General features: G+C 51.9%; 1 protein-coding gene across 2 annotated transcripts in view; it reads right to left on the bottom strand.

Annotated features, from left to right (window-relative positions):
• Ski (SKI proto-oncogene) overlaps positions 1–24,427 on the bottom strand; it is a 61,311-nt gene extending 36,884 nt beyond the window's left edge. For both annotated transcript variants that reach the window (XM_055615250.1, XM_055615251.1), the window contains exon 1: positions 23,438–24,427. In XM_055615250.1, coding sequence (XP_055471225.1) covers positions 23,438–24,406 — 969 coding nt within the window. In that variant the 5' untranslated portion in view covers positions 24,407–24,427. The remainder of the gene's footprint in view (positions 1–23,437) is intronic.
• Between the last annotated feature and the right edge of the window lie 11 nt (positions 24,428–24,438).

Raw genomic sequence — 24,438 nt, 5'->3', positions numbered from 1 at the left:
TTTGTTCTGTAGCTTTAAGCACTCGCCACAGGTCAAGACCCTGTAACATAGCAACAAAAGGCCATCATTTCTTCTATGAACAGTAATTCCAAATATATCTTTTTCCATCCCAAAACATTTCACCAAAACAAGGCAGCATAGCGTGGCAATCACATCTTTCTCTAGATCACAGTGAAGGGCAAATCACTGCCTGTGACTTTGGGGACACATGCTCTGACCCACAGCTCCAACTCTGCTGTGGTGCCACTAACACAGGCAGGAGCAGACACAGCCCTGGGCCTCTGAGACCTGTTTACCTAGGCAGGAAAGGCTACCGTGGTCCGCACAGCAGCAGCCACCGACACATTTCCTGGGAACTTGTCAGAAATGCATATTTTTCAGGCCCAACCTCTAATGAAAAAATCTGAAGCATACTACTTCAGAAGCCATCTTACAATGCCAAAGCTCACACCTGGGCCTTTAGTCCAGAAAACCATCAGGATAAACCGTCCCAGACCCAGAATGAGCCGTGGGAGCAACTGCCTGCTAGAGGCTGCACCGGGCCTCAGGCATTCAGAGGGAAGCACTCCCTGATACAGACTCCAGGTTCCACCAAGCTCTCGGGGATTGGCAGCGGGCGATCAACCAACCAGGGACACTGAAGGGGTGGTGAGCACCAAAACCGGGGGACAAGAAAGAGGAAACCAAAATTCCCTGTGGCCCAGGCTCCAACTGAAGGGCTATTCCTGGTTCTTACGATCCCAGTGGCTGAGCTGGGCATGGGCCATGTGGAGGAAGTGTGCTGCCTCTGAGCTATACCCCAGCCTGTGGCGAGAGGCTAAGCCCTCCCCATGCAACCACACCCAAGTGCCTTACAGTTGTCATTTTTCTTAATTCTGCACCATATACAACAGAATCTACTTTTCAGATATGCTCTGAGGATTGTAAATCCTAGACTCCTAGAGAGGTCACGAGCCATTTCTCAGAACACCATCAAGACTGGGCCTGCTACAGACACTGGGGTCAGGGTGCACGCTGGCATGCACACACATACTAAAGTGATAAAACACTCTAAAAGAAGAAGTCTGGATTATCGGAGGACTTCTGGTTAAAGTCACAAATATATGGCATTAATGTATTTTCCATTTTAAAACTCTACTCCTCCAGTGCTTAATGTCAATGCCTTGGCCAGTGCGACGGCTCTGCGGGTGTAGGCACTTGCTACCATGCCTGGCAGTCTGAGTTTGATCCCTGCAAGCCTCGTGGTGGAAGGAGAATCTTCTGCAGGTCCCCCACATGTATGCTCTGGCACACAGCCAGGTTAGTACCTACCCAAAAACTCACAAATTCAACTGAACGGGATAGAGAAGATGGAGCAACACCACAAACAAAACTAGCTTCAATGGACGGCACAGTGACTCAGGTAAGGGCGCGCCACTAAGTCTGATGGCCTGAGTTCCTCCAGAGACCTGTGTGACAGAAGGAGAGAACCAGCTCTCCATGTTGTCCCTTGGCACCTGAAAAAGTGCACACAAGCATGCATACATACACATGTGTATGAACACGCCACGGCACCCTAGAACAGGTGCCATCACAGACCAGGCTGACTTCGACTGAACTCAGGGAACCCACTGCCCCTGCCTCCTGAGCGCTGGGATTAAAGGTGTGTGCCACCGCCACTGGTCCAAGCATAATTTTTAAAAGAAAGAAAAATAGCTTCAAAACAGAAGAGGTATGCTCCAACTCTACCGTCTCTGCAGTTATCACAAGTAACCTGGACTGGTGATACACAACTACAATCCTAGAACTCAAGGGGCCATGGATGGAGAACAGAATCCAAAACCACTCTGGAATAAAAAACAAACAAAAACTCTATCACAAAACAAAAACCAAATAAGAAAATCAATCACTACAGTCCCTGTTCTCTGAAAAAGAACTGCCTAAAAAAGACCCAGGCTAAGGCAGAGCTTCAGAGAAAAGTGCCAAGAAGCCTAGATAAGACTCAGAGAAACACAGGAGGTGGGCTAGCACAGAGTCTGGAGGGGTCTTCCGGGGGGGAGCAACAGGCATGCTTCCAAGGACCTTGCACCCTGCAGACCCTGGCTGCTTCAGCCCTGATACCACCTGCAAGTCAAGAATCTCCAACACAAAGAGCGATGTTCCTGAAGGAGATCTAACTCTAGCCAGAGAAAAGGAATCAGGAGGCCAGAAAAAGAAGTCTCTTTAAAAACTGACAACAGGAAACAGTATGGCATTTGTGAGTGACTGAGTGAGTCAGAGACAGAGAGAGAGAGAGAGAGAGAGAGACTCCTTTTTAGAAATTGAAACAAAATTCCAGAAACTAAAGTAGTCAGCTAAAAACAAAGTGTAAGATAATTAGGCTGAGGTAATCTCCAGAGAGCAACACCAAGAGAGAGATGAAGAAAAAGCACCAGCCACATAGGCAGGTGTTCCAAGAACAAACAAACAAGACAAAACAAGACAGAGGCCCAAGAAGCAAGAAAAAAGGCTACCAGCCGGGAAAGGACACGCTGAACAGGGCCTCCCAGCTCCGTAAGAGAGAGACACAGATACAGTCAGAGTGAAGAAAAGACGTGCGAACAGCAACTAGCAGCAGACAGGTGATGCAGACCACAGACAGAACTATGCTCAAAGGCGGGACAGCACTGCAGCGGAGAGGAAACGGAGAGGAGCGGAGAGGCCAGACAGGCAACTTGAGGGCAGAAATTTGTCCAGACAGGAAGGGAGGTGAGGACAGAGTGCTCGCCCTGAAAGCAGGGCTCTGGGGAAGCGATCCCCTGAGTTGTCAGCGGTTTAGTCAGAAGGTAGTGGAAAGCAGATTAGTGAGAGGACTCGGGTCACCGGAGACAGGCCGTTGAAGGACTACTTGTTCCTGCTCTTCTGTCTCGGTTTCCTGGCTGCAACACGTTAAGCAGCATTCCTGTGCCATACTATCTCTGCTTTCTTCCAGGCTTATTAAAAAAAAAAAAAAAAAAAAACTCTGAAACTATAAGCCGACATAAATGTGTAAAGCTGTCTTTGTCACTTCACTGAAAAGCTGACTGAGCGTAAACTGTGGTTTTGTGGTGACTGCCTGGGACTGCTTGGAATGGACTAGCCCTACATGCTATATGCCTCTTAGGTCATTTCCTGCTTTTTGAGTTTTTTGTGCAAAGTATAGATCTTCTATTTATATTTCACCATTAATCAAGGCACCTTACATGGCCTAGTGCCTGTGTCAAAGGTCAGGTCACGACATTCAGAACCCTCCTTTGCCTAAGTCCATTTGGCCACAGGTAGGTGGGTCTAGTCTTCCTCCTTCCTTCCTTCTGACGAGGTCTCAACTATGTAGTCCTGGCTGGCCTCCCACCCTGGCAGGTCAATCCTTGCCACTAAGCACAATCCCTGCTCAGCTGTTCAGACTTCCTACTACTTCTCCTCAATGCTCGCCTCCGACATCTGATGCCCCAAAGCATCAAGCTTTCATGAATCTGGCCATTTTTATTAAGACTTGGTGGCATACTGATGATTCTCTCATATACTTTTAGTGTCCTGACATCATTTCCTGTCTGGGATGCTGCGTTTTGGCTCTTTTCTACCTGGACCACCCTGTGTCATGATTTCACTTCCTGTCTAGAACACTGTGAGTCCTAATTTTGAAACCCAGCTCCAGAACCCACAGGCCCATAGCAAGGAGCCAGTAAGACACTACAGGAGGTTTTAAGGGCTTTGCTATTCTAGCAGCAAACTCCCAAACAACCCAGTCAAGACTGTAATCATTGCAGAGATGTAGTGGAAACGCTTAGCTCCCACTACCACCCTGCCCATCAATTTCACTTTACCCAGAAGAACAGCTCAGGGCAGACATCAGGACACAGGACCGATGGATGGCCGCGAGCTGTGCTCATGCTCAACAGGACCATTGAGCATGAATGATCATGCTCAGCATGGCCAGCAGGAAAGGTGGCGGAGTAAACCCTCCATAAGATCTTGAGCCTGCAGAGTCTGCTGGTTCTTGGTATGAGGCGACAGCACCACAGGGTCACTTGCCTCAGTAACAAGCTGCAAGGCCCCACTGCGCAGGCAGAGACCACATTCTATGCAAGCTCAGAATGTTCATAGAATGTTCTATGCACATTCTATGAAGGCCCCTCTGCCCCTCTGGCCTTCAACACTCTTCACATCAGCATTTCGGCATAACTGAGCAACTCCTGTATGTTAAGACATGCATTGGGTAGAACTATGCCAATTCCCTTAACAGCATGAGCCCACCTAGACACGCAGGAACACCTACAACTGGGTAAGCACTAGAGCCTGCAGCCAGGCGGCTGAGCGCCTGCACAGTGGCTGCAGACTCCACTCCTCTCTCTCCATAGCCTGAGCTGGTGTGGTCTCCTCCTGGGAGCAAGACCACAGCCATGACAAAACGGCGACCCAAAAAGGGACCAAGCCTGTGGCTGAGACTTTTCCTCAGTGGGCCATCTAGGACAGCGACCTCTCCCTCCCCCAAACAACTGTTTTGTGGATGGTACTCTGGTACAAGATTTACACAATCACCAAGAAGGCCTGTGGTGTGCCCTTCCCAGCCATCTACCACCAAGTGGTTTCATGCCCTCTTGTGTGTGGTGCACACATGTGGACACTGAGAGCACACATGTGGACACTGAGAGACACATTGGACAGTGAGAGACACACTGGACACTGAGAGCACACATGTGCCAACAGGTCCCTGGGAATGACAGCAAGGTGCTCTGCTGGAGGCTAGCAGTCTCCAGGATGAAGCTGAATGTTTAGGAAGGTGTAGGAGAACACATGTGCAGTCCAGGAACTCAGAGAGGGCTGCTTGTGGCCACACCTCCCCCTCCCCCAACAGAAAAGCTGTCTAGGCTTCTGGCTGAGGAACACCAAGAAGACATATGGAAAGTTAAATTGAGGCAGTGCTCTAACCTGTTCCTCAGCCCACTGTCCCTTAATAAACTCTGGTTTTTCAAGATAGGGTTTCTCTGTATAACCCTGGCTGGAACTCACTCTGTACACCAGGCTGGCCTTGGACTCAGAGATCTACCTGCTCTGCCTCCAGAGTGCTAGGATTAAGAGCGTGTGCCACCACACCTGGCCTCAATAAACTTTTAGAAACAAAAATTAAAATTGAGCCAAGGATGATAGTTCACATGTTTAACCCTAGTACTCCAAAGATCACTTTGTATACAAGGTCAGCCTGAACTACAGAAAGAGACCCTGTCCTCTAGCAACTGAAAAGGATTAAGACAAAACCAAACTAGGGAGCTGGAAAGATGGCTCAGCGGGTGAAGACACTTGCTGCTCAATCTGGCAACCATGATTTGGCCCCTGGGTCCACGTGGTGAAAGGAAAAAACCCATTCCCTAAAACTGTCCTATGACCTCCACACACACAGGCTGGCACTTGTCAGAAAGGGCCCACACCTGCATAGGCACACAGTCACATCTTTCTTGAGACACAATACCCTTGTGGTTGGCCTGTAACTCACCCTGTGATCAGGCTACCCTTTGCCTCCTTCCCAAGTGCTGGGATAAAGGTGTGTACCATCATGCCCTATCTAATAACTTTATTTTTTTTTAAGGAAACTATAATGTTAAAAAAATAATTACTTCCAGCAAACTCCCTTTAAAAAGGGGCTCAAGGCTGGTACTGCACATGCCTTTAGTCGTAGTGCTCAGAGGAAGAAGCAGGTGGGCTCTTGGAGTTCCAGACCAGCCTGTTCCACACAGTAAGTTTCAAGATGGAGTTACATGGTGAGACCATGTCTCAAAAGTAAATAAAAATAATAAAGCAGCTCAAGGCTCCTTTGTCCTTTGGCGTCTCCTGGCTTTCCTTCAGTAACACCGCTTTCTTCAGTGTGGTGGCTGGTACTGGAGCCAGAAGTCTCAGTTTGCATCTGGGTGTTCTGGACTGAGGTCTGGGATAGCCAGTGTGGTACACACGGCAACTGAAGCAAATTTAACCAAATCATAAAATATCTATAACATTGGCAAGCCTCCCTTCTTCTAATTCTAATCTCTCCTGGGGCGCTAGAGCCACCAACAGCTTTGAGACTACAGGGGCAGAGCATCAGCTGGGACCCAAAGGAGGAACCCAGGTTCTGCTGGGAAGGCCCAAGAAGAGCAACCGAACCATGCGGATCGCCGGTGCACTGTCTCCTCTTTAAGCACTGTCACTGAATTGTTGGGTTTTGTGCAGGGAACAGCAGCTCAAAAAGATGATGCCCTCAATAGGGTAACAGGCCAGGGCTTCTGCAGGTAGTGGCCAGCAGGTCTAATGGCCCAAGCAATCTGGCTGGCTAGAGTCCTGCAGTGCCCTCCTGACCCTCAATTGTGCTACAGTCTCAGGAAACAGGGATCCACTCAAAATGTCATCAGCTTTCCTGGAAGAACTAAGAGGAAACTGAACCTGTATTTAGAAGACTTTCAAAATTTTAAGTCAAGATAATTTATTTTTGTTGTTATTGTCACATTTTCAAGCAAAGTGCACAGGTACGTGCTATAACAGGACAACCCCCAGGGGTGGCTCTGTCCTCTCCACGTGCTCCAGGAACTGAACGCGGCTGCCGGCTTAGTGGTAAGCACCTTCCCCACCTTTACCTGATGAGCCGTCTCGACAGCCCAAAGTGAGATAGATTTTATTTTAAAAACTAAAGGGAACTGTGGTCATCCTTGGCTGGAGAGAAGGCTCAGGAGTTAAGGAGTGCTTGCTGTTCAGGCAGGGGACCAGACTTCAATCCCAACACCAGCACCAAATGGCTCACAAGCACCTCTAACTCCAGCTCCAGGGGATCTGACACCCTCTTCTGGTGTCCTCGCTTACCTAGCACTAATGTGCACAGAGACACCATCAAAATCACACATAAATGTTTTAAAATATCAAAACTAAAATCTGAAAAAGGGAGGACAGTTTTGAAATCCTCAGCACCTATGCATCTTGCCTTTTTCCTTCTCATGCACAGCCACCCACACCCACCTTACTGAAGACACCAGGGCAACCTGTGTAGTGTGAGAAAGCCTAACACGGAGGAGTCTGGCGCATGCCTGAGCACAGCCACTGCCAGAGAGAGTGAAGTTCCAACAGCTGCACAAGGCACGGGCAGCCCCTAGGCAGTCTGGCCACACTGACAGAGCCAATGGATGAGGGCGGAGGGACTACACCAAAGGGAGGAGCCCAAGCTTCTAACCAAGAAGAAGAGGAAGACAACCAACAACCACATGCAGATCAGCTTTTGGCAGAGTTTGCGGGAGGCAGCCATTTTGTACAACCCAAACTTAACTGATGGAGACTTGTGACTGTGTCAGGTAAGTGGGCTTCACAGTAATGCAATAAACCAGCATCAGCCAGCACAGACAGCAGCTCCAACGCAACAGCATAGGCTCTGCTGGTACAGTGGGGCTGAGTCTAAAACAGTGGAGTCAGGCAGTCACCCAGTCAGAAGGAAGCAGGCAGCCGGGCACAGTGGCGCACGCCTGTGATCCCAGCACTCAGGGAAGCAGAGGGAGAAGGACCTCTGTGAGTTCAAGGCCAGCCTGGTCTAAAAAGCAAGTCCAGGACAGCCAGGGCTACAGAGGAAAACCCTGTCTCAAAAAAAAAAAAAAAAAGTAAGCAACACAGGATAGGCCAAACAAGGATAGGCCCAATTTGGGAGACTGGGGCATGTATGTGTGTGTGTGTGTGTGTGTGTGTGTGTTAGTTCTCTAAAAGTTATCAACAAAAACAATGGGTGATCAGAGAGAGACAACATAGACAGCAGAATGACCGTGACATGGTGACGGGAAGATGAGGCAATCTATGTGGCAGAGCCCTAGGCCTCAAAGGCCACGCGTAACTGGGCCAGGCAGGTCACAACAGCCCTGCACCCGCTGAACAAAGTTCACGGGACAGGGGATGACAAGGCTGAAAGTCTTCTCTTTGGTTACTTAGTAACCACAGATGGGAAAGGCTCCCAAAGTAGAGTGCAAACACCCACACCAGCCCAAGTGCCATGGAGTCCCTGAACACCTGGCTCAGCAAGGCAGCAGGCTCCCAGCAGTCATAGGCCTGTCTTGCAGGGCAGCAGGCCCCTAGACAAAGCAGCAGTGCCCTATCTTGCAGGGCTGACACCACTGCCTGGGCATCCTCACCACCACCACCCAAAAACTAAAAAAAAAAACAGGCAAAGAATGGTGACATACGCCTTTAATCTCATTGCTCAGGAGGCAAAGACAGGTAGCTCTTAAGTAGATAAACTTTAAGTTCAAGGCCAACCTGGTCTACACAATGAAACCCTGTCTTTCAAAGCAGCTACAAAATGCTCCCTTAGGGCAGCAGTTCTCAACCTCTTGCTCCAAAAACACGTAACAGTAGTAGAATCACAGTTATGAAGTAGCAACAAAGTAATTTATGGCTGGGGGTCACCACAACATGAAGAACTGTACTCAAGTGTCACAGCACTGGAAAAGTTGAACCACTGCATTAGGAGCGACTGAGGCCGAGCACAGGCGCACACTGATACTGGCACACACAGCATCCCACATGGCTCTCTAACCACCTGAAGATTCTTCAAGACAGAAAGTCTTAAACCAGGACAGGTGAACTCAAGGACAGGATAGTGCCCTCCTCCTTCAGCCTCCAAGACAGCACACGCAGAGCAGCACCAGGATTCAGGAGCGTCATGATCTGAGAAGGGCCCCAACATGACGACAAGGACCTGTGCTCCATGGGCCACAGTCAGCATGCCATGTTCAGTGGCTTCTCTGAATCAGGTGGAAACATCAGACCCAAAATAGTAGAGTAACATCCAACTGCAAAAATCCCAAATGTTCTCAACAAAAGCAAATCTTAGCTGTAGTCAGAACTAAACTGAATGAATGCACAACGTACTGTGTCATGCACAGACAGCAGGCAGGGAGAGGTGGGTCTGCCATACACTACAGTGAGAACCTGGCATGGGCCCTGCCCACTGGCTCCTCATTCTCCCACCTTCTCAGCCCCAGGGCAGCAGGGTGGAAACTGACGTCTCCAAGGCGCTGGGCATACTGCCTTTCTTGCTTCCTGGAAAAATGCTTTTCCAGAGAATTCTCCAAGATCAAGCAACTGTCATCACTGTCTCAACAGTAAATCTGGAAATGCCTCAGCAGCCCCTGCTCTGAAACTGTGATACCATGTGAACTCACCAGAGAAGTGACTCCCTTCACCAGGCACAGGAGGCAGCGGCAAGAATACCCACCTGGCCACTTAGGCCCCTGAGCTGCCAGCATCCTCAACCTGTGCCTCCCAGAGCAGCAAGGACAGCAATGGCCCAAGACCCCAGTCAGATGCATCTAGAAAAACCAGGAATTATCAGCACAGACACAAATGGACACAGACTCAGGCCTGCTAGTCTTCCTGAATGCCCAAAGAACTCCGTGTGCCTCATGATGCCTCAGCATCCATTGCTGATTAAGTGTCCCTGCTGTGCCCAGGCCACTGTGGCTTGAGACTGCTCACAGAATACAGCTGGTTCCCAAAAAAAGGAGACAATATTGTCTAGGTGTTTGTTCATAGGGTGTTCTGATTCCTCCACACAGAAAGGACGTGACCGCAGCCCAGTCATCACTTAGGATCTCACCTCCCTAACCAAACACATCTCTCTAAGCTCCAACACACTGACACTTGGCCAGAAGCACAACACACTGCTGAGTGTCTCACAGGAAGGGGAAGGTGAAAACCTCATCCCACAACAGCAAGAAGTGACTTTCACTTCACCATTGGCCAATCACAGGCAGGGAGGGTGACAAAGTGCTGGCCTGATAGTCTACCAAGACTCCCTTTCTTTAAAGCCAAACACAAAGAACCACCTTCCCTGCAGCTGCAGGTCAAAGGCTACCAGCCCCTGCTCTAGGCAGCAGGCTCGCCTTTGGAATCCCACGAGTACCACCCCCCACTGCTAGCAGGGGATCCTAACATAATTTGCAAAACAAAAAGGCCTGGGCCTGGTTTTCCAGAACCACCCAGGCTTAGGCCCCCAGTCTCCCTCATTAACATCAACAATTATGACAAGCGTTACAAAAGTGTCCAGGTCACGGCAGCCATGCTGCCAGTGCTACCAGGCCAAGAGAAGACACTTACAAACCAATGCTGGGAATGGCAGCTGGCCTGGCTGAGCAGTCAGCTTGCACAGAATAACCCTAGAAGAGGAATCAAAGCAGGATGGTCCAGGAAGACACTCCAGGCTCTGGATATAGTGCTGTCTGGAAAGGCAGCTGGCCAGGCTGTCGGGCTCCAGGAAAGAAACAAGAGGGCTCTGCATGGGGTATACACATGAGCTGCCATGATTCACCACATAGACTTTCCACACGGTGAGGCACTGAAGCCCAACAGTAGACACAGCCCGGCGAGGCCACCTGTCACCCACAGGCTCCCTAGAACCAATAACACCAAACCAGTCAAAGAAGAGGTCATGATGGAGCAACCCTGGTGAAGGCACAGGAAATAGTGCCTGGAGGCGGGAGGCTTAATAGAGAGGGTAGGCTCTGGCCAGTTCTTTCCTAAAGCCAAACTGAACAGACATGCTCCTTCCAGAGAGGGAGAAAGTGAGAGAATGCATTCCTATCCAGAGGGGCTCTGCACTATTCTCCCATTTTCTAGAAAGTAGAGGCTGACCCAGTGGTAGTCCCTACCGAGAAGGAACGCGGAACTGTGTGTGCGGAGAAGGATGCTTCAGAAAGTCCTTTCTTCTTCCTTCTCCAGAATGCAACAAGACAGGCCCTTCCAGCCTGAAGCCTTCCTGCTGTCCTCTTCCCCAAGTGGACGCGGCCCTCATCCAGGCTCTGCTTCCGTTAGACACATGCCAGTAAATGCACACACGAGCACATACACAGGCACACAAAAGATATTGAACAGGCCTCCCAAAAGACAAAAACAGCCTACTGCACGTCCTCCTGCAGCGTGGTCCAAGTACACAGGAGGTGCTCCACAGAGCAGCCCCTGCGTTCAGGCTCACCTGCTCTCCAAGGCCATGCTCCCAGCCTGCCTCAGGTCAGGCTGCTTCCAGCTCCACATCAAACAGGGCGATCCTCGCCAACCCAAGCACAGCCCCTATGGGGGCAGGGAGTAGGCAGTCACACACCACTACAGGCACCAAAATCTCCTTAACACAGAAGAATCCAGTTCCAAAATGATCCTGTCTGCTGGCACACAAAAGCACAAAGAGAAACCATGGTCCACACCAGTAGGCAAAACAATAGAGTAATACAAAATAGGTAAAAGCTAAAACTGGGTAAAACAGAAAGCAGAGCCTGTTTGAGTGATGAAGAGCATGGACTGCTCCCATGGAGGGGGCTCATTTCCCGGTACCCACATCATGCGGCTCACAAGCAACTGCCTGAAACTCTAGCTCCAGAGATACAAGTCAGCACCGCCTTGTGGTCTCCATGGGCACCCACGTATGTGGCAATCACACACACACACACACACACACACACACACACACACACACGCAGTAATATTCATAAAAACAAGCCACTAGTCAAAATGGACAGAGACTGAACAGAAAAACAAGGCGCAGAGTACCATCGACCTCAGAGCGCAGACCACCAAGTCCTACCTTCTACCATGACAGTGGCTGGTATCAAAAACAAGAGAGAACAGCTCAGTGGGAAAAGGTGCTTGCTGCCAAGCCCAATGACCTGAGCATTCCACCCCTAGAAACCACATGCTGGCAAGACAGAACTGACCCTAAGCGTTGTCCTCTGACTTCCACACGTGTCATGGTCCGTATGTGCTCACACTCACTCAGAAAAAGGTGGGAAAGCAGGTTGGTTGGTGCCCTGAAGACAGTCAGCAGAGGGCAAATCTCAGGTTCTAAGAGCCACTGTGTTGTCAGAAGCAGACTTTCCAGGAATAGCGGTGTCGGGGTGAAAGGACAGGAAGACCAGGGCTTAACAGGGCCGAACTTCAGGGCAGGTGAAATCAATTAGAGGACTGTGGTGACAACTGCACAAGGAAACGGGCTTCATGCCCAGAACTGCACACCCACTGAAGGGAGGAGCTGCGCTCTGGCGGCAGAGGCAGGCCGGTCTCTGATTCTGAGGCCAGCCTGGACTAACAGCGTGAGTTCCCGGACAGACAGGGCTACACAAAGAAACTCTGTCTCAAAACAAACCAAACCAAAACAGATGGTACAGCCAGATGTGGCGCACACCTCTAACCCCAGCACTGGGAGAGGCAGAGACACGGGAGAAAAAAAAAAAGGATGGTGCCAACAGTGGCGGGAGGATCAAGAATGGAATGATCTCTTTCACATAAGAACTTCAAGGCCAGGGATCAAATTCAGGCCACCAAGTTTGGCAGTGAGAATCTTCTCCGAACAGGCCATCACAAGCGCTCACTTCTTTTTTAATTGCACATGACACTTTAGGCCTTGTCTTACATACACTGTGGAAGCTTCATTGTGGCAACACCGAATACCATCAATAACTCGCACCGTCAAGAGTGCTGTGTGTGATCCCGGGTCAGTGTGATCCCGGGGGGTGGCTCAGTGCTGGAAGAGGTGCTGTGTCCAGAACTGGAAGAGCACACTATTACAACCTGGTATTCCTGTTGTGCGCCGCTCTGTTCCCGCCTCTGGCTCCGTGAGTACAGGGTGCTGGGTCTACAGTGCTGTTCTCTAGGCCTGTCCAGCTGGCAGCGCAGTGTTGCTCGCGGCGGTGTGGCTTTGCTGTGTCCCTGTTCTCGTGGTAATTAGGGTTTGGGAACAAGAATACAGAACGCAGTCTGGATGCAGTTTGGCCATGAGGTGCAGGTAAATCTGAGGCACACCCTGAAGTGAAACGGCTTGGTGAGAGGCTCATCGTCAGTGAAGGACAAACATCCCTGCCCACTGGAGAGCATAGGGAATCTGAGTCCCCCATTCTCTCTGGACAGGGGATGGGAGAGCCCAGCAAGAGGCCCTGCCTTCCAGAGTCTCAACTCTTCATGAGCTGAGGCTGAACGCAGTAGAGGTGGAGGGGGGAACTGCACCCAGGACACACGATGACCTGCAGGGTCCTGTACAGGCCAGAGTTCAGAGCCACAGATCTCCACCTGTTCTAGGCAGAGCTGCACAGGGCTTCGTTCCAAGCACGGTGGCCAAAGGAAGATCATCTCCCCAGGGGGCGAGCTCAGGTCATGCAGAAGAGCAGAGTCCTCCAGCCTCTCTACCTGATGCCCTCACCATTAAGTATGAAGGACAGGGTGCTTCTTCCTGACACACCACTAACGCGGTCTGCGGCAGGAACGTAAGGTAGCCAGCCAGGCCCCATGAGATGCTGTGCCCTCGCTGTGCTGGCCCTCGCTGTAGCACTGTGGAGGTTTTCACTTTGCCAACAAAGGAAAAGAGCTTTACTTCTAGAACATCTACTTTTCTTTCAGCACCAGACAGTCTCTTTGAGCTCAAGACACTCCACCTTAACCTCCACCAACTGGGCACCACAGGTCTCGATGGGTTTGGAAGCCCAGTGCATGGGCCCAGCTCTGCCAGTCTTCTGTCTTCATCAGCAGTAGCACACATCTCCTCAGACTGAGGCACCAGGTACCCCTTCTTCAGTTCCTCCTCACTCACTGGCATTTGCTTTTAGAAAGTCCCCCAGACACACCCTCGCCAGAATGCTGGGACACCCAGAACAGAACAGAACCTGGGGGCGGAGAGTGATGGTTCAGCAGAGCCAGCCTGCTGAGTCCTGGTCCGCCCCCCTCAGCCCACAGACACATACTCTACAGAGGAAAAAAGAGCACTTTCTCCATGAGAGCCACTTAAATCACACAACCCCCAAAACCTAATCCAAATTAAATATTTAAATGAAAATAAAACTCAAGCCCAGGCAGGTGCGGCCCTGTACACCTCAAGCCAATGCTTTAGTAAGAGACCACATGCACAGAAGCAGCCCAAGAAAATGATGGCGCTCAAAAACGCCTACAACCTCGTATGTATCTCTCCCTCCCCCCTCCCCCTCTTTCTACTTTCCTCCCTCCCTCTGAGACACTCTTACACATGCCATCCTCATGTCTCAGCTTCCCAAGTGCTGACACTGCAGGCCTAGGCCACCACATTCGGCTCCCATCCTGTATTTTCACTGTGCCCTTTGCGTGCTTAGATACATTGGATGCATGAGAACTTACCCACTCTCTAGCTGCCCAAAAATTCAGTACTGGTACACCTTGCACAGGTCTGTAGCTTGGCATCCGGGGCTATGACAGAGCCCACACAACTTAGACCTATGTAAGCATGCTTCTGTTCAACAACAGAAACTACCCAAAACTTTGTTCCTCAGAATACATCTGCAGCATCGGGCATTGTATGACTAGGAGTAAATCTGAGGGAATTAAAAACCAGAGAAGAAACCCTCTTTCCCCATAACAAACATGACAGAGCAAATTCTAAATCCAACAAAAAAAAAAAAAAGAAATTGATAACAACCACCCATTATACACCAGAACGTCCCGGTAGGGGAGGCAGGAGGGGCTCAGAACCGGCGATTCTGGGCAGGCTGCATCTGGCCTCCACTGTCTCGCCACTCACTCTCCAACTCAGGAGAATCAAGGCAAAGGCTCCTGTCCTGAAGGCATTCAGGTAGCAAGGCGAAGAACTTCAAAGATCAGGACTCTCCACCTATCTGAAACGGAACTGTAAACCCCAAGACCCTGAGAACACTGTCTAGGGCTGGCCACCGGCATGCATCAGGCCCCTTGCTGCCCTGTGCCCACCCACAGAGCTCTCCAACCAAGCCTAGCCTTCCTGACTCTCATTCCAGGTACCCAGCTACTCCTGGGTAGAACACATGTGCTCCATTAGCACCAGATCCAAGCTGAAAGGAGGCTTCTCCCTGGCATCCACCAGGGAGGCACAGGGAGTCACCCTGCCAGCCTGTGTGACCTCACTAACTGACTGAGCTGTGCGGCAACATACAAGGTCCACCTTGTTTTCACAGTTTAAAGAGCTTTATAAATTGAGACAAACCCACCAGGGTCAGGCAAGCTGGGCGACACTTATTGCATAGAAGGATGTTTTAAAAAAAAAAAAAAATCACAGTTTTGATAGTTCTGCAAAAAAAAAACTTAGCAAATTTACAACAAAACTGTCAAGTAATTAAAGCAAGGCACTTCACACATGAACTTAAACTGCTAATTAAAATCCCCTCGCTTAATTGACTACATTTGCATATCATTCAACTTGGGAGTATAATTCTTTTAATGGTTTGGGCAACACCGTTGTAACACCAGGAAGCAGGAGGCAGCAGGTGAAGCAGAAAAAAAGACAGTCAACACCACTGAACACCAGGTGGCAGCCCCAGCAGTACAGAGAAGGTCTCCACAAGTTCCCAGAAAAGGCCTGATCTCAGAACATGCCAGCCATGGGGATCTGAGCATCTCCCACCAGGGCCTCACTCCAAAAGAGCCAAACAAGCTGGGGCAGGCTCCCTAGCAACACAGCCCAGAACACAGGACACCCACAGCAAGGTCCAGCAAGGTGGGAGAGGGGCAGCGAGGGCTTCCTGCAGTTGTACTCGGGGCCCAGCCCTGGGACAACACAGGTTCCACATTCACTTAGCTTCTGCAGGACCAAGTAAACCCTTAGCATCACATATGGAACTAGGGCCTACCCATGGGTTCTTATGGTATGGCCCAGCTGTCCCTGGCCTGCCAGCCTGGTCCACCTCCTCCCAGAGAGAGAGGTCAAAGTCCAGGCCCTGCATCAGCCAGTGTGGTGGTACATACCTGTAATCTCAACGCAAAAGACTAAGACAGGAGATGCACAAGTCAAGAACAATCTAGACTACATAGCAACATCCCACCCCTCCTGCTGCCTCCTGCTTTCCGGTGTTCCAACGGTGTTGTCCAAACCATTGAAAGAATTATACTCCTGTGTACAGCCAACAGACTCCTCCCCAAAAAGCAAGTTTCTCTCTTGAAAATCCAGGGCTCTCCCTCTCCCACGGAAAGGTACCCCAACACCTGCCCCTCTAAACAGCAGACTATTACCTTCAGGTGCCAGGAATGGATGAGATGGAGAGAAAGGAGGGGCTGGAGAGATGGCTCAGCAGTTAAAAGCATGGGATGCTCTTCCAGAGGTCCTGAGTAATTCCCAGCAACCACATGGTGACTCACAACCAACTATAATGAGATCTGATGCCCTCTTCTGGCATGCAGGTGTACAAGCAGATAGAGCACTCATAAAATAAATAAATGAATAAATAAAAGAGAAAGAAAGGAGACCACCCTACCCAAACAGCCTGAACAGAACTGGAACACAGAAAGATAGGCTGCTGAAGCCAAGACTGGCTTGTGGTTGCATGAGAGTCCAGAGATGCCGGTCCTCTAGGATGGCAGGTGTAGCAGCATGCCCCAGCCACGGGCCCAGCGTCACCTGGTCATCTGCAGGCCAGCAGAAAGGTCCTCTCCACTGCCATGCTTAGGACGCAGGAGCCACGGAAGGACAGCCAACAAACCGCTGGTTCTTCCCCTTTAGGCCAGCCTACTCCAGTACTTCTCTGGGGCCTACCCTGCTTTGGGAACTAAAAAAACTGCAAGGGGGGGAGGGGTCCTCTGAGGTCTGAATTGTCTACCCACAACTTCTCAGTGGGGACCCAGATAGGCCCTCCCTCCGGATATACCAGGAGGGGACAGACCATCAAGTTGGCCCTGGCACAGCAACTGGCACAGAGAAGTCCCTGGTGGCGGCACACAGAGGGTCAGCAGTACTGTATGTAAGCAAATCGGTTTCCTTAAGTCTCCCAACTCCTGCAGGTCACAGACCTCCTAGGATTTAAGATGCTCACGAATGAGAACCTCACACTTCCAGGAGGCCTGGCTACCCTTACCTACACCTCAAGGAAAGGCACCCCAGCAAGGCAAGAGAGACTTCATCAGCCTCATCTCTAAAAACAGATACCAAGGTCCCGGGAGAGATGGCCAGGCAGTTCCAGTGCTTGCGACCCCCAGCACCCATGCTCACAGCATGCACCTGTGACAACAGCACCAAGCAGCAGAGACAGGCAGACCCGGAGCTTGCTGGCCAGCTAGTCCAGCCAAAACAGCAAGCTCTGGGTGCAGAGAGTCAACCTCAAACTAAGATGGGGAAGGATAAAGAAGGACACCCAACATCAACCTCTGGCTTCCACAAACAGGCACGTGACACGTGTACACATACATGCACACAAAAAATAAAAATGAAAGCAGGCAGTAAGAGATTCTGTCTATAAGCAAAGGGTGACATTCCACATCCCAAACAGAAACATTCCCATGTTACTTTCAGTGCAGAGCTAACAGACTCTGCTGGCAGCTGCCCACCCCAACTGGCCTTCTCAGCAGCTAGACCAGCAGTGCCCAGTACCGGCTAAGGGGTATGCAGGAAAATGCCATTTTTCACTCCAGTCACTTACAGACTTACTTATGGACAGACAACACTAGGCTTAGAAACAGCCTGCAGGCTGACAATGGGTTTTCTCGCAGCAATGGAAGACGCTGGTACCGAAGGAGACTATCACTATCAGCACCCAGTGCACAGGGTCCACAGAATCCCAAGCAACAGCGTCGGCACAGTGCCACATGGTACTTACACAGAGGTACAGCCACAAACTCACTAAACTGGCAAGCCCACTGTGGAGAACTTCAGTAGCCCCCCATACGGTCACCTCACATGCGGCGATCCCGCGTTCCCAACGCTTGTCACCTCACACACAAACTCAGGGGAAGTCAGGATGGGGAAGGGTCACATCCAAGCCCAATTATCACCCTGGCCCTCAGGTCAGCTCCACCTGCCAGCCCACAAGTCTGCACACCATCACCTCTACCGGGTCCTGGTAGAAAGCCAGCTCCTGCCACCCACGCCTGGCCACTGCATTTCCCTGAAAGAGCACTGGGAGCTACAGGAAGCTGTTCCCAACAAGAGCTGTTTCTTTCACAGTGACCAGCGGACGTTCCAGAGGAAGCCACAGTCAGCTCGAAGAGGGCTGGGAAGAACATCAACGCTCAGAGCTTCCAGCCAAGGGAAACATTCCAGGGCTTTCCAAGTACTCCAACTGGAGGCAGTGGCCAGGTATCCCCCATGTCATCTGCACGAGAACAGCTTTCTCCAAGGCACACAATGAGAAAGATGGATAAGCAGAGAACAGCACCAAGGAAGACTCCAACCTTCTCTCCCCCTCCTGCAGCCATGGAGACCTGGGCTCTGAGCCTTGCCAGCAGTGACTGCTTGCTTCCACTGACTCATTCCTCCACTCCCACTGTCCAGAGACCCAGCTGTAATCAGCCCAACAGAAAACACACCCTACCACCACAGACAGCAGACTGCTCCCACAGTACACACAAGAACGTGGGCAGGCATGGTGCTACACCTCAACCCTTCCGTTACTGAAAGCCTGGCATTCCTTCAGTCATTCCTTCAGAAGCTGAAAAAGTAAAGTCAGAGACAGAACAAACACCAAACACCAAGACAGATCATTGGTGACTCTTGGCTCTTGCCAAGATCTTTTTATCTGCTTCCACACAAACAGGTCAAAAGAATCAACAGACAAGCATAGCCAAATCCCCTCACAAGACCCTTGGTGCTGTCACTCTGTAAGCAGGTGTGCACGTCCCTTGAGGGCCACAGGTTCCTGCCTCCTCACTCTACTATCATTTCCACTTCCAAATCTTGGTCTCTGTTTGAGAACGTAAGATACTGGCAGCTGTGAGTCTAGAATCCAGGGATCTCTAGGCAGCTTGGAGACAGGGCCTCATCTGCAGAGGTAGCAATCACCTACTGCGCTCTGGCCCTGGTGACATGGGTGTTTCCAGAGGGTGACCAGGATAACCTCTCAAAGCACCTCGACAGGCAGCAAGATCATGGTACATAACACTTGATCGAGATAAGGGAGCAGACTCTACTGGGTCACAGAGAAGGCGGGAGGCAGCCTCGCTGGAGGGTACAGACAAGTTAGCATAACAGGACCCACCGTGACGTCAGCAACTACAGGGGACGGTGACCACACAGGGCACCAGGAGCAAGGCACCTACCTCCCAGCCAATGATTCCAAGCCCCCATCTAAATAGTATCCAGCTCCCAAAGCCACAGCTCTTTCCCCTGCCTCAGCAGCCAGGGAAAAGACAGGAGTGGTTCTGCTCAGGTCAGCTCTCCTAGCTCTCTCAGAAGTAACCTAGACTGTGTTTTGATTCAAAACAAAGAAACTTTTAGAAAACGTTTCAATTGAAACTTGCATAAGTCTTCCAAAAAAGAAATCTTCCCTCAACTTTCGCAATCCTTAGAAAGAGACACTTACTGCAGAGTCCAGTCGCGGCCATGGCCACCTCACCTCCTGCCAGACAGCAGGGGCAGGCAAGCCCCTCAACCGCAGCCTCCCTCCTGGAGCTACAGAGACACCAGCTCAGACCTGGGGGGCGGGGGGCATCCGGCTCTAGGGCAGGGCTTGGTTCACACTTGGCCCAGACTTCCTCACCATCTACATCCTGTCTGCCCTTACACACTTCAGACAGACATTACACAAACCAGCTGCAGCGAAGGTTGAGAAACACTGACAGAGTCAATGACCTTACTCCTGGAAGCTTCTTGATGACCCAGGGCCTCCAGTGGGCAGCCAGGGACAAAGGTGAGGGCTACTCAATGACCCTGCTTCCTCCAGATGGTGAGGGACCCAAATGGCTCCCAGAGGTTCCCAGAGGTAGCATTATAGACAGACAAATAGGCTATCTCTTCGCCAGGAGAACTCGCCCTTTCAGAGGTGGGACTGCACCGTTGCCCACTAACTGCCCACCCACAGCTGGCTATGGCACCCTAGGACCCACCCTCATGCTCCTGTCTACTCTAGGAAGACCCACTAGCCTCTGACTGGAACCCCTACCTGGGCAGCCATCCTAGACGCAAAGAGCCCCCTCCTTTATACTCCCAGACCAGGGCCTGACACCCCACACTCTTGGCCTAAGCACTTCGAGGGGAAAAAAATCAATAGTAACTCAAAGAAAGCCGACCACAGGGCATAATCTCAAGGAACACTCTTCAAAAAGAAGCCAGTAGACAAAGGGCAGCTGACCTTTTGAATAGCCAGACCTGCAGGTGTCCAGGGGACAGGGCCCCAGGATACTGGCACTGTCTTCTCCTATAGCAATCTTCATGGAAGAAAAAAACAGAGCTGGGCAAGGCGGTACACAAATGCGCACGCCACTCGGAAGGCAAGACCCTATCCCAAGAGAACCAAAAGAGCAAACTGCAACCCATTGAGAGGACTCCTGAACCCAGCACACCACAGCTCTGCACCCCAAAGCCGTATCCATGTCCCAAATATAGCCGGGGCTCAGTGCTCCCTAAAGCTGACCACCTGCTGGGTGTCCAGGTAAGAAATATGACCTAATGTCCCACAGTGAGGAATTCCAACGGTCTACCTGAAGTGATTGTATCAGCTGATAGAACAAAGTCCTGAGAACCCAGGCTAGAGACTACAGAGATGCAGCAACCTAAGACAACCCAAGCTCCTCCACGCCAGAGCCCTCATCTTAGACCCACAAATGGGGCCCTGCTCTGGCCGAAAGAAGACAGGAGGCAGAGCCTACAGCACCTGTGGCCAGCCTGGTAAGGCAGCTGCTCATGATCACAAATCTTCCTGAGGGACAGCAGCCACATCCCACAGAGCACACAAAGTGGCAGCTCAAAGTGGCACTGTCCATGTTCATTTTTAGACTGATCCACTGAGTCAAACAAGCCAAGAGGAAGAGAGACCGGTCCAGGCAGCTGCTGGATGGAGGGGGCTCAGAGGCTCCCATTCACCTGTGCTGCCCCCAGAAAAATGATTATTGTAGGACACGTTCCACAAAGCGATAGCCACAACTGACATGAGGAAAATGAGGCACGGAGGGGTTAGACAATTGGCTCAAGCTCACAAAGTCAGTGAGTGGGCATGTGAGACCAAGGCCATGAGGCTCCATAGCAGAACTGGCTCGCTACAAATCTACAAGTAAAGCGCCCAGGGGGTCCCTCTGGAATGACCAAGTCCCTGAGCATCCAGGCGGCCTGCACTTCCATCAAAGCTTTACCAGCAGGAAGTGGAACTTTCCCGTTTTCCCATGGCATTTGGAGGGCATTGGAGAAGACCACCAGCCTTCACCCTGTTAAGGCTGACATGCCAATGTGGGTTAGAGGCAGGTGCACCAAGGTCTTCAGGCTCAAAGCTGGAACTCCCCCACCCCCACCCTCACACACACACACACACACACACACACACACACACGCAGCTGACCACAGAAACCACAACTCTACCGCAACCAGGCCACTCCCACCTGATCCAAGCAGACCCTACCTCAGCTAGACAGAGGTCACCTCCGTCAGGCTGCAGACAAACATCAGCAGAGCATCAAGGACTCAGGAAAACCACTGCTCTGCACCCTCCCTCCTTGGGCTTAAGCACCCACCGCTTCCCACAAAGCACTTAACTCAATCTTAGTTCAAAGGACCCAAAGGCCTGTCAAGAGCTGCACGCCCTGCAGTTCCAGTGAGTTCTTTGTTCCTTGTGCCCTCTCCTCCTCAGTAGATCAAAAATAGTAATATAAGCTTTGACAGACTTAAGGAATTGTAACATCCGGTGAACAAGAGCAGGCCCCCAGGCCCCTCCTCTTAGGACAAGAGAATTGCAACCACGCAGACTGACACCCCCTTCCTGGGTGTTACCTATGCTTCACGCAGATAAGCACGTGGCGGTCCTGTGGGGCCTGCAAGAGGACAGTCCAGCCCAAACCCTCAATTACAGACTCAGAGTCAAGGGAGTAGCAACACTGATGGCAGAGCTGGGGTCACCCAGGGGCTGGGAGAACCCAACAGAGAGGAAACAGTCCACCAGTCCCTTATCATGTAAGCACTCAGGAGCTGGCCAAAGCACAGAACCCAAGCTGAAGCCACCACTGCCTGAGTGGACTTGAGAAATTTCTCTTCACTCAATAAATGAGGTGTCGGAGCACTGCCTGCGAGGCTATCAACAGGGAAGAGCTGCTACAAACCACGGCGGAAATACCCAAGCACATGACCACTGCTCAGCGAGCTGTGCTGCCTTCCATCCCCACCGAGCTGGCATGGGCATCTGAGCCCAAGAGCCTCCTACCCAGAACCACAAGAGTCTACTCAGAAGTGGCTGGGACAAAGAAACCAGTCCCCTAAGCCTAGACAGAAAACCACAAACACAGGACCCAGAGCAGACAAACACAAACACAGACACACCCAACTCAGACAAGATTCTTTGCCTGCTCCCAAGATAACAGGCGTGAAAGCTTGCCAGAGGCACAGCCTCATCTGTCCCAATCTCTACAGTGGTCCCAGCAAGGCACCAGACACATGTCCACCTCAGGCCACATCAGCTACCACGGGTGCAGCCATGGCAGGCAGGCGGGTCTCCTCAGGCAGTACTGCCATCAGCCTGACTGCCACCTCTCCCACCCTGCACGGCCCTGGCGGGAACATGCAGCATATGCAGTGTGCAGCCCCCAAAGAACGAGGCGACCACCCTTCTCCAGAGCCCCTCCCCCAACAACGCTGACACTCTGCTGGAGGGGCGCCCAGAGAAAACCGGGCTGCAGCAGCTATTCACAGATTTAGAAAAAAAAAGTTTGATGCAATAGCTGAATTAATTAGGTCTCCCAAGAATAGCTGAGCCAATGCAGCATTCTGTGTGTGCAATTTAATAAGCTTGGATATTTAAAAGTTACAGACACTCAGGATGCATATGCAAAGAAACTTCCTGTGGACTCCAGTGAATGCTTTAGGTACCCAAGCTGATCCCACAAAGCTTTCTTTGACTCGCATACAACACAGCCTGGGCCTCCACACCAAGCCTAAGAGCAACAGAGGGAAATGGGTGAGTCCAAGGAAACTGCAGACCATCAGCAACTCCGACACACAGGGCTCTGCCACCACTGACCAGGCCAAGTGCCAAATCTCTGCCAAGACAGCTGGCTTCACTTTCGTTGTGTGTGCCCCAGGATTTAAAGACAAAACAGGAGAGCTGGTAAACACCCATGGCTAATCAGCTGGGAACCACAGGAAGGCGACAGGCCATCAGAGAGAAAGGGGGCAAACTTTTTCATTCTCTGCCAAGGTCCTATGGAGATCTGGGCCAGAAAGTCACAGCCTAGGTCCAGGCAGCCCAACCTCCCAGAGCTTGAGGTAGCCTCTCTCTCGAACCTTCAGAGCCTAGCCTCTGTGGTCAGGAACGATCTGCCCTGAGAGGGCATTTTCATTCACTCCATTCCAGCAGTGCGGCGCCCAGACAAAACGAAGGTGGCCTTACCCACAGCAAGACCACCAAGGCCCACACATTTTCTGAACTCAGAACAAGCCACGGCCTTCTGGCCGCACCATTAAGGTCCAACCTTTAGAACCCTGAGTCCCCAGCCCAGGAAGACCCCACCCACCCACCTTGGGCACGGCTGGCCAACCCCTCCGGGACCTGGGGACACTTACCCGGGGCACCCTCCGTTTGTACTTGTTGGCATAGTCGAACTTCTCCTTCACGTCGTCCAGGCAGCGGCCAAGGCGGGCCTGCTCCTCCTTGCCCGTGTAGTCCTGGCTCAGCAGGATGTAGGCCCGCCAGTTGGCTGAGTCGAAGCCCCAGTGGCAGGTCCGGTTCTCCAGGGCCTTGTGCGAATGTACCACGAACTTGTGCGGCGGGTACATGAGGCGGCAGTCGAGGCACTGGATGCAGGCGGCGCTAGGACTGCTGTACAGCTCGGGCACCAGCAGCCCCTTACACTTGCCGAAGCACTCGTGGTACACGCGGACGCTACGCTCGCTGAGCTCCAGGCCCAGCGCCAGGCTAGCCGCCAGCTCCTTCTTGCAAGGCGGCGGGTAGGCGCCGCCGTAGAGCAGCGCGTTGCACAGGCGCTCGGCGTCCGTCTTGGTGATGAGCCCGCACGAGGGCGCGGAGAAGGGCAGGATGCCCATGACTTTGAGGATCTCCAGCTGGTCGGCCGTGCAGCGCGAGCAGTAGACGTGCAGTTCGTCGCACACCGAGTTGATCTGCTGCAGTGAGAAGTCGCGCAGCACCGAGTTGAGGATCTGCGGCAGGCACAGGCGCTTCTCGCCTCCCACCACGAAACAAGAGATGGTCTCCCCCTCCAGCACGGTCTCACAGCGCTCGGTGGAGCGGTCCGAGGGCATGAAGAAGGGGCCGGGAAGGACGGGCGGCGGCGGCTGGATGGCAGGCAGGTGCAGCACAGGCGGCGGCTCCGCGGCAGTGGGCACCGGCGCCGGCACGGTGGCCGCACCCGCCTCCTTGGCGCTCTCCTTCTTGTAGGCCTCCTGCGCCCAGCGCGCCGAGAAAGCTGCCGGACCGCCCAGCGAGCTCATGGAGCTCAGGTGGAACTGCTCCAGCGTCTTCTGCAGCCCCGGGTGCGGCTGGAAGCCGCCCCGGCCGGCCGCCGCAGCTTCCATGGTGCGATCGGGCTCCCCCGGCCGCTCCCGCA

The sequence above is a fragment of the Psammomys obesus genome, unplaced genomic scaffold (assembly GCF_907164565.1).
Source record: "Psammomys obesus unplaced genomic scaffold, mPsaObe1.curated_primary_1811, whole genome shotgun sequence".
Taxonomy (NCBI): Eukaryota; Metazoa; Chordata; class Mammalia; order Rodentia; family Muridae; genus Psammomys; species Psammomys obesus.
This window is presented reverse-complemented; position numbering and strand designations above follow the sequence as displayed.